General features: G+C 39.1%; 1 protein-coding gene across 1 annotated transcript; it reads left to right on the forward strand.

The window, feature by feature from the left end:
- Window positions 1-68: 68 nt before the first annotated feature.
- On the forward strand, window positions 69-7998 carry LOC101852833. The gene is made up of 6 exons (XM_013079713.2): window positions 69-593; window positions 1274-1517; window positions 2645-3334; window positions 4423-4658; window positions 6735-6941; window positions 7803-7998. Exons 1-6 carry the CDS (start codon window positions 548-550, stop codon window positions 7970-7972), a joined length of 1593 nt encoding a protein of 530 aa, XP_012935167.2. The 5' UTR covers window positions 69-547; the 3' UTR covers window positions 7973-7998.
- Window positions 7999-9998: the final 2000 nt, after the last annotated feature.

Raw genomic sequence — 9998 nt, forward strand, 5'->3', positions numbered from 1 at the left:
CTCTTGCTCTCTCTCTCTCTCTCTCTCTCTCTCTCTCTCTCTCTCTCTCTCTCTCTCTGTCTCTCTCTCTCTCTCTCTTTGCCTGCTATTTTTAAACCGCCCTCTTATGTTGAAAGTGGCTCTTGGTGCATTACAATACCTTCATCTTATTACAAAATACAAGTAAGTGAATGTGCAAAGGTCTATATACACACTTTAGATGAACGTTAACTCATAAGCTAACTTTCATACTGTCACAGTTATGGGTGACGATGTAATGCATACCGGATTCTGAAACATAAGAGTTCTATAAATGAGAAGGACTAACTTCTATCAAGATCAAGAGTAATCATACCACAACATTCGGTTTGTGTTCCAGCCGAGTAGACCAAAAAAGACAACTCAGAAAGACACTTACTCTCATGCACTTCAAATAATAGCAAGTCTTTCTCTTCTTTCTATATCCCCAGCTGTGTTGGTGACCTACGAGCTGGTGCCCAGGTTCGGAGAACGTCGGGTGGTGGTCATAGCTGGCTCAATATTCGCATCCTGTTCTCTGCTGTTCTTTATGGTACCAAACATAGAGAGTTACATTGCTGTGTCAGCCTTACAAGGTACATTTCGAAGCATCTATGTTAGTGATTTAGCACCTATAAAATGGCAGCTTGCACTATATGCTTCCCAAGAAGCTGAGGTTGTTTCAGAATGCTATCCAGGTCTGCTGGTGTACTTATGGATTGCAAAGTTATACATTGAGTACATTCTGTCATAGTAGGCCTTCTTTACTGCCCCAGGAAGAGAAGACTGCGAAGATTTTAATATTATCCTTATTACATTATTATTGTTATCATCGTCTACAATCGAGACGTAAATGAAATGCTTAAATTATGAGCAAAAGAGAAAAAAATATCAGATTCTGCTTCCAAAACTTCTTTTTTTAAATTTGATCGATGACACAAAAAATTATAAATTTACTGTTTTCACAGAAATTCAAGCTTTGGAGGTCATCAAACTTTGGTGGCCACTTTCTTGCTAATTTTACCTCTGACACCAGGCGACCTCCACCTCCTTCAATTGCAGATGTCTCAACTTCTATTCAAGATAAATGATTGTCTTATTCATCTAAAGCAAGACAAATGATTAGGCATAAGATTGTATCAATAATTCCATATCCCCCAAAACTGACAAGTGCATGTTTCCACCATGTCATGGCACATATTAATGAAAAGTTTAGTATATAAAATGTAGTCTCTTTTGCCTAAGTTTCCTAAAAAGGTTCTCCTTTCCTCCTCAGGCATGTCTGCTGGCATGATATTTGTACCTGCCATTAGCATCGTAAGCTTCTACTTTGACAAATGGCGATCTGTTGCAACAACAATAACTAACTGTGGTATAAGCGTGGCCTCTATTGCTTTTCCCCCTTTGGTCCGTGGCATGGCGGAACAGTATGGAATTCGAGGAACGTTTCTTATCGCATCAGGTCTTCAGTTTCATATGATGGTGGCTGGCTTACTTCTTCGGCCTGTGTCATCTTACAAGTAAGCATCTCTGTCAGTGTGGAAAACCATACTGGTTCTGGAAACTAATAATTAAGGTTTGTTAGGCAGGGGCTCTTGTGGTCTAGAGGTACAGTGTTTATCTCTCATTGAAAAGATCCCATGTTCGAAACCTGACAGCTATGGAAAGTTTTCTTCTTTCCTGCTCTTTAATCATATTCTGTCATCTGCTTTCATCTCCACTTTCTTCCCCCCACCCCCCTTTCCCACCTTCTCTGCTCTCCTGACTTTTTCTTCTGCTACTCCTGGCTCTTTCTTACTGCTGTATTTCAGCCTCACCCCTGAAATTAGGGTATGTAAGATCAACACCATACCTTCTTGGATAAGGGGATAAGGGCCAAAAAAATGTCCTAGGTCACATGTGCAAATGTACCCATTAAAGACCCCTTAGAGGTCTTAGAATCAATAGGAGTAGGCTTTGGCCACCACCCGGGCAAAGTTTAAAATGAATTCCTTCCAAATTGAAAATGTTTAACATGTCCCAAGCTCTCAGTTATGACTTAATGCAGATCATGCGAACACCGTAAAACACTTATCAAAACAACAACAACAAAAGTTTGTTCGTTATTGTCTGACAATGACCAATGCATCTGCAGAGGAGAATTTCTCCAACAAAAAAATAGAAGAAATAAAGATTAAGATGACATAATTATGATTTCTGCTAAACAAATGAGACCAATTCTGGCAGAGAATAGTTTGCCCTATTTTGAGCATTTAAGTGCTTCGTTTTCCCTGGTGGATATGTGCTGCAGATTGGGGGCTTCTCTCTTTGCTTGAATAACATGACAAAAATGTTTAAATGACTTAGTATTGTTCCACTTGCCTTATATTTCAAAACAATTAATGTTATAGAGCTTGTTTACTCACAAAGGGTATTTTTGTTAAAGCGAATCTTGATTAAGTCCATCTTGAAAAAAATGAAAAATAAGCTAATATTCTGGCAAGATTAATGTGACTTGGTCTATTTTTCAGTTTACCTCTTCAATTGTTCTTTGATTAGAGTTTGTTCTAAGAGTCAGAATATTGCTGCTACTACCATATCTATATTATTATAGATAAGCTATAGAGTGTTGGTATGTTCTTTAATTTTGCTTTCCCTTAATTCACAGACCACGAAAGAAACCAGATCCAACGCCTATAATTGAAGAAGATGAAACTACAGAAATGTTTTTGCCTCCTTCATCAACCGATGACAAAAGTGTATCTCATCAAAATGATTCACAAGAAAACCACAATAAAACTGGCAGAAATGGTGTTATGACTTCACACAGGGGTGAGGACACCCCCTTGCCAGCTGTACTTGAAAAAGACATCACTGGAAATATCAATGGCAAAGATGGCATCTCAGCGTTCTCATATCAGGAGAAAAGTATGCATTTAATAAATGGTTCAGAAAAAGAGACTGAAATTCTCAGCAATAGTCCAAAGCTCTTGTCATTTTCTCGTCTAGACAAAGCAAACTCAACAGAAGATGTGAATTCTGTACGGGAGAGGGTGTCATCTTTTTCACAGAAAAGGCCAATATCTCCTCTGTTAATTCGCCAAGACTCAGCCCCAGCATACATGATCACCAAGCCGAGGTCAAACAGTTCGGCCAAGGGCAGTCTCACGGGGAGCATGCAGTTAGGGGGAATCCCCTATGGAAGTGTTTGGAGTGTCACCAGCGGAATAGAGGCTGTGGGTGTGGCTGCTGGTGTGCCTGAGGAGACAGAAGCAGAGGAGGAGGAAGAACCTGGGGGATGGAGGGCTTGGTGCTTTTGCCGAATTGTTAGAAACATATTTGACCCAGCACTTTTCAGGTAAAGAATGGGAGAAGAAGAACTTTTTTGTGCCCTGCTTCATAAGGTGGGGAGAGGTGGAGGAAGGGATTGAGTTGTTGTTTTACAGATAAAGTGGTTGCTTCTGTTTCTGAAGTGTCAGATTTGATTCCCAGTTCAAGTACACATTTTTGTGAATTACCTTTAAACTGTTCTCCTCTCTGTTTCCACACCCCTGATATCAGGATAGGTCGTACTGACTGGGTGCATAGTCTTCTCAGATAAAGATAAAAAAACTGATCAATTCTGAGATCATTTTGAATAAGCTAAAAACTCCATGGCAGATGAAAATCATAAGAGCATAGTCCTCTTTGTATGGGCAGCAAGGGGACACAAATTCTAAATTAAATCCCTATCACAATATATACTACTCACTCGATGGATGAAAACTAAATAACTGCTCGATAAGTTTTAAAAAACTTAAATATTTGTAGAATAGGCACTACAGTACAGGCCTATTTTGAGTAAAGAAAAGTGCAACAAAAGCAGCTACAACAACAATTACAATGTTTTTCATACTGTTCACTATTCTGAAAAAAGTGCAAAATAGTTTTTCTTACTACTAGTTTTACAATCTTTTTTATTTGGTCCTATTTGCTGAAGGGGTTCAGGGTTTGACTTGTCAGATTAGTGATTAGAGACTAACTCTAAAAAGAATAAAGCAGTGATAAGTATTTTTTTTTGGCCAGCGGAGGGGGGGGGGGGGAAATGTAGGTACAGAGGTTGCTAGAGGTCATATAGAGCTAAATTATCTATTTCTAGTCAAAAGAGGGGATCTGTTATGACTTTTTAATTTCTATGTTATAACAAGTGGGTTTCTTTACACCCTTTGAAATAAGCAGAGTCTATTTGTGTAGGTGGTAAATTAGTTACTGACCCCACAGGACTCTATTGCATCTGAATAGTTATCACATTTGTTGCATAAGAACAGACAGGCCTCCTTGCCCCCCCCCCCTCCCCACCCCCCATTGTCTTAATGCAATCAAGACTATATTTGTAAGCTATAACAAGTACATGTAGTTTCAGATTGCGGAACCATTTTTATCTTATGTATTTTCTTTGTGTTGTAGGCTGTGGTCAGTACGTGTTTTCCTTCTCTCCGCAATCCTGGGTGCCACCAACCAGTACTTGCTGACCTATATCCCAACGATCGCGGTCATACAGGGAGCCTCAAAGAACGAGGGTGCTCTCCTTCTTGTCATCGCTGGTTCTGTGGACTTAGCAAGCCGCTTTGTTGTTGGATTCATTGCGGACTTACGCTGGCTGAGGGCTTCTCGAATTGTTGCCATTGGCCAGATTTGTCTTGGTAAGAGCATTTTTGTGATAATATTGATACATAAGATAAAAGAATTCTTTAATAAATAGGCCTATTCATTATTTTAGCGGTCATTTATCCTGCCATTCGTCCAGTTGTTCTCTCAGTCTCATTTATCTGTCATCTATCAGTCTATCTTTGTCTATCCGTAATCTGTTTATCAATGGATGATAAGAGGGTTCTCTGAGGTGGTCTGATCCTTTAGGATTTTTTCAGTGTTACGGTTGCTCTTAATCCATGTGTGAAAAAATGTAATTGTTATCCCTCTGACAAATTGTAAACTGCAACCATACAAGGATATATCTATTATATTTGTGGGTGGATGGCAGGTGCTCTTGAAGGGTTTCCTCCTTCTTTAATATCAAATAACTGTTGTCCTTATCTCTCGTTCTTCTCTTCTTTGTATTTTACTATCTAGTGACACCTTTAATCTTCAGCATGTATATGATTTATTTGTGTTGCAAGTGGTGTAAAACTCTTACTAAAACTGAAACAGACTGTAACTATCTATAGCATATTCATTATAATCTGTGTGGCCTATCTTTAACCCGTGTCTCCCTCCGTCCCATCTGTCTGTGGAACAACCCTCTTGCTGTTTATCTATTCATCTACAGTCTGGCATACACACACAGAAATTGCCATTACATGAGGGGGTTCTCATGGTCTAGAGATACAGTGTTCACTTATCATTCAAAGGATCCCAGGTTTTTTTAAACCTGACAGTGACAGAAAAATTTTCCTCTCTAAAAATGACTCCTTTCACCTGTTCTCTAGACTGTTCTGTCAACTGCTTTCATCTCCACTTTCCCACCCCTGGCCTTTTGTAAGCTTATCTCTCCTTTACTTCTTGACTCTTTCCACTGCTACCCTAACTCCTTCTTACTACGGTCTTTCAGCCATGACAACGCTGATCTTAGGGTAGGTAAGATCAAACTCTTAGTTTTCTCGAATCAGGGCAAAAAATCTCGGAGGTCTCGTACACAAGTTGTGCACATTAAAGATCCATTGATGGTCCCAAAATTGATAAGAGTGGGCTCTGGCTGACATTAGGGCAAAATTCAAAATTAATTCCTACCAAAACTGAAGAAAAACTCTTTTCAGTATAAAAACATATAAAGTGCCTTCGAAACCGGAATGTGGCCTTACAAAGCAGGAAAAACTGTTGCATACATAGAAATGAGTTGCACTGCAGGTCAGGTTGAAGAACCAGCAGTCGACAACTCTTTGAGATCTAGCAGGGGAAAGCAAAGAAGAAAAAGGCATTACAAGTACAAGTAACTTTCCATTATGAACACATTTTGATAAATCATGTATGTGTTTTAAACAAAGAAAATAAAGATAATCCTATTTAAGATATATTTCACACAAGATCAAAAGGTGCATGTTTAAATACTTTAAAATAAAATTGGAAATAAAAATGAAAGAAAACACTGTTTCTCCAGGTCAAAAGTATGAATGTAATCTTTTCTATACCGGTAATCAAAAAGTTGAAACAAGAAGCGCTTATTGAGCAAATTGATGCTAAAGTATATCCATGAGAAAGTGTTCCTTGTTACATGTGATACAAACTGAAGTATAGGCCCTTCATTTGTGTCATGACACGGTGGAATCAGGCGCTCGTCAATTTTTGGACATGTGGAGATATTGGTATAATTTTAAAGTTTGTTCATTTGTCTTGCTTTCGGTGAAATAAATATTCTTATATCATGAATAGAAGTCGAGATATTCGCTGTTGAAGGAGGTGGGGGGTCACCTGGTCTCAGAGGTAAAATGAGCAAGAAAATGGCCACCTTAGTTAGGTAACTTCCAAAGCTTGAGAGTCATTAGAAACTGCAATTAATCAACATTTTTCAGTAAAATTCACACAGAAACGTGTTTTTAAATGGACCGTAGTCAAAAAAATTAAAATCCAATAAAAATTGCCTTACAGACAGAAAAAGACCAGTTTCTTCAGTTTCATTATTTTGACGAGCGCCTGATTTCGCCACGAAGCCTCATATTTAGATAACTTTAATTTTATTTATGGTAACCTATAAGTCATAACACCTTCGATCCCTCTCTTCATAGGCCTCTGCTGTCACATTGGACGTCTGTGCAGGTCTTTTGATACTCTCCTGGGCTGGACTGTGTTCTTAGGGATGTTTATCGGCATCCGAATGTCCTTGATGCCACTGGTTCTGATTGAGATGGTTGGAATCAGTCAAATGGCCAAGGCTTTTAGTCTAGTTGCATTTGTCGGCACCATCTCTGCGGCCACTCACAGTCCGCTATTGAGTGAGTTGAGTTTTTGTTTGTATGTGTGTGCCTTTGTGAGTGTGTGTATGTTTTAGTGGTTATCTTTTTGTGTATTTTTGTTAAGTATGTGTGTGTGTGTGTGTGTGTGTGTGTGTGTGTGTGTGTGTGTGTGTGTGTGTGTGTGTGTGTGTGTGTGTGTTGTGTGTGAGCTCATGTGTGTGTCTGTATTTGTGGTGACCTTTCTGTATTTTTGTTAGGTAGGCCTATGTGTATGTGTGTGTATGTTTGTATGTTGTGTGTGTATGTGTGTATGTGTGTATGTATGTGTGTGTGTGTGTGTGTGTGTGTGTGTGTGTGTGTGTGTGTGTGTGTGTGTGTGTGTGTCACTGTGTGTTTGTTTTGTACTGAGTGTAGGCCCATATGTACATGTGTGTAAGTGTGTTTATGTGTGTGTTTACACATATGTCTTTGTATTTGTGCGTTTGGGTGTGTATCTTTAGGCTATAATGTATAAATGTGGGAATATATGCATTTGTATTTGTGGATGTTGGTAAAATTAATACCAAAGCTCAAAGATAGAAGACATTATATGCTTAAAGGCATTTTGAAATTCCTGAGAAGAGCAGGACCACCCCAGGAAAATAACTTGAGGGGTACTGTGCCCCAGTAGATTAAGTTTAAATCAATTTGCCCAAGACATCAACTTTGTGGTAATTGCAGCTGTGTCTTAAAAGAAGTGTTATCAGCAGGCTTTTATTGTCGTGCATGATGTGTGAAAAAGACACAAAAAGTTGGGGTGGGGTGGTGGGTAGCAGAGCATAGTTAACTAAAATTTATTTTATGTACGATTTGTGGTAACATATATTTTTATGGATTGTTGTGTGTTTTTTCTTCTTCCAGGTGCCTTGATGGAGGCCACTGGGAACTTTAACATGGTCCTTCACTACTGTGGAGTAGCTCTTATGGTGACAGGATTTGTTTTTGCCTTCATACCTAATCTGGTCGCCCTTGACAACCGACGGGAACAGAAGAGACAACAACAAACTGAACAACTGACAAGCAATGCATGATTGAATTGTTATGAGGTCATTGAGAATTGGTTTTCTCTGTGTTTCTGTTGTTTTTTATGACATGGACCAAATTTATCAATTTTAAGTATTTGAGTCAACTGCCAATTACACTCTATTATTACCACAACAGACACTCAGAAACATTCTTAGCTTCCCAGCAGGGGCGGCCCGTGGGGCTAAAAAGTGGACGTGCACAATAAAGCTATTGCATGCTGAAGATAGTCAAGGGCATGGTAAATGAGACGGTGTATAATTTTAAGATCTTTGGGTTGGTGAGGGAGGACTTCGTGCTTTTATGTTCAGTCTTTTTAGTTGTTGCTTTGATTTCAAGTACTAAATTTGTTTGTTAGCTAAACATCAATTTCTTTCATCCTGTATTGGAACTGAACTCTCAAGTTCAAGTAATAATTTCACTACTCCACTACAAAACGTTTCAAAGGCACAACTCACAGGACGGTCACATTCACCTCCCTCAGGTTCACGGTCACAGAGTCACTTAAAATAGTTGGCAAAGAATAGCTTGCGGTCTATCGCGTTTATTTTTAGACTGCCTACTGCGGGCTATGTTTCGGCACTATTCGGCAGGAGCACATTTGAGATGTGCCGTCTTATTAATATTATTGTACCACCAAACTCGCTACGAGTGTCGTCATTGCTTGCGTTATCCCCAAGAGCGATTTAGGTCAGGTTGAGGTTACACTGTTGAATATCCTATTATGTTTAGCTAAAGTGCGAGGACTTTGGCATGGCATAATAGATGTTTTATGGCGCTTTTGACACAGAAATGACAGTTTTGGCGCCAATGAGGACCTTGTTTTGATATAATATTTGGCTAGTGTTTGTTTCTGGTTTCGTTTATTTTATTATTGTGGGTGTTTTACGTAATAGAACATAAAACAAATTTGGGGCAGCACTGCACGACCGTGCTCTATGGACGAACCGCGCCTGCTTCCCAGTAAGCATACAGTGCAAGCAGCTGATTAAGTGCTCAAACACTTACCAACTATCAAGATCTTTAGCAGATATTTCAGCTGAGTGATTTGATCTCATCTTTGATTACCAGTTATAGAAACAAGAGCAATGGTAGTTGTGAAAACAGTCCAGGGCACTCACTAGTTGACTTTTTATGGCTTTAACTATTCCCACATGCAATTATTTTATCACTGATATGTAATATATATAAACTGATGGCACAGTGAGTGGTGAGTGGCCCAGAAAGAGTTAATACACAAAGTCTTTATGATGCAGTTGCCTAGGTCATTTTTTGTCTGATAAAACTTTTTTAAATATGCCCAGTGCATACCAAAGTCAACCCTAAGACTTGAGGAAAGGTGAAATGCCTCAATGATTTGGTCATTAGTACATGAAACAAAGCTCTGCTATATTGAGGAAACAAAACAAGCGACAGGTATTTTGACGCTACCAATAAGTAAAATCTGAAATTTAGGACTTACACAGTTTTGTTATAATCAGGATTAAGTGTTATTGTTTTTCTTCAAACTTGTCCTCCTGAGAGAAATTCCTTAACCACAAATTGTAATATTTTTGTTCGGATTTTCTCACACAGTAGATCTGATCAAGGTCTTGTCAGATTAAGATTCTTTAACAAACTGTTTTGTATATCAGGTTCTACAAAACTTTACTTTTTTCTGTGAGTTCAGTTTAAGGAGGATTTATGATCTGGTGTTGGTTGACATTATATTTGTGTTTTGGCATGTTTAGCAACATGTACACATCTATTGTTGAAAGACAAGGTCATGTATGGTTATTAGGTTGGGGGGGGGGGGGTTCGTTATACCCCCCATTCCCCTCCCATACTCTCACCCTTCATCGCCAGCTCTTCCCTCCCCTTCATCATTCTACCCCCAACCTGTTCCCTGTTGTTTTTGTTACTTTTTTCCTCACCCTGGACTCCCCATGGCACTGATTAAACGAAAGCTTGTGGGAGTGAGTGTTCTGTATGCACGAGCTTGTGTTTTCTCATAGCTGTGTAGTTGTTAGAGGAAGAGAGAGGAGGTGGGGGGGG

Source organism: Aplysia californica, unplaced genomic scaffold (genome assembly GCF_000002075.1).
Source record: "Aplysia californica isolate F4 #8 unplaced genomic scaffold, AplCal3.0 scaffold00061, whole genome shotgun sequence".
Taxonomy (NCBI): Eukaryota; Metazoa; Mollusca; class Gastropoda; order Aplysiida; family Aplysiidae; genus Aplysia; species Aplysia californica.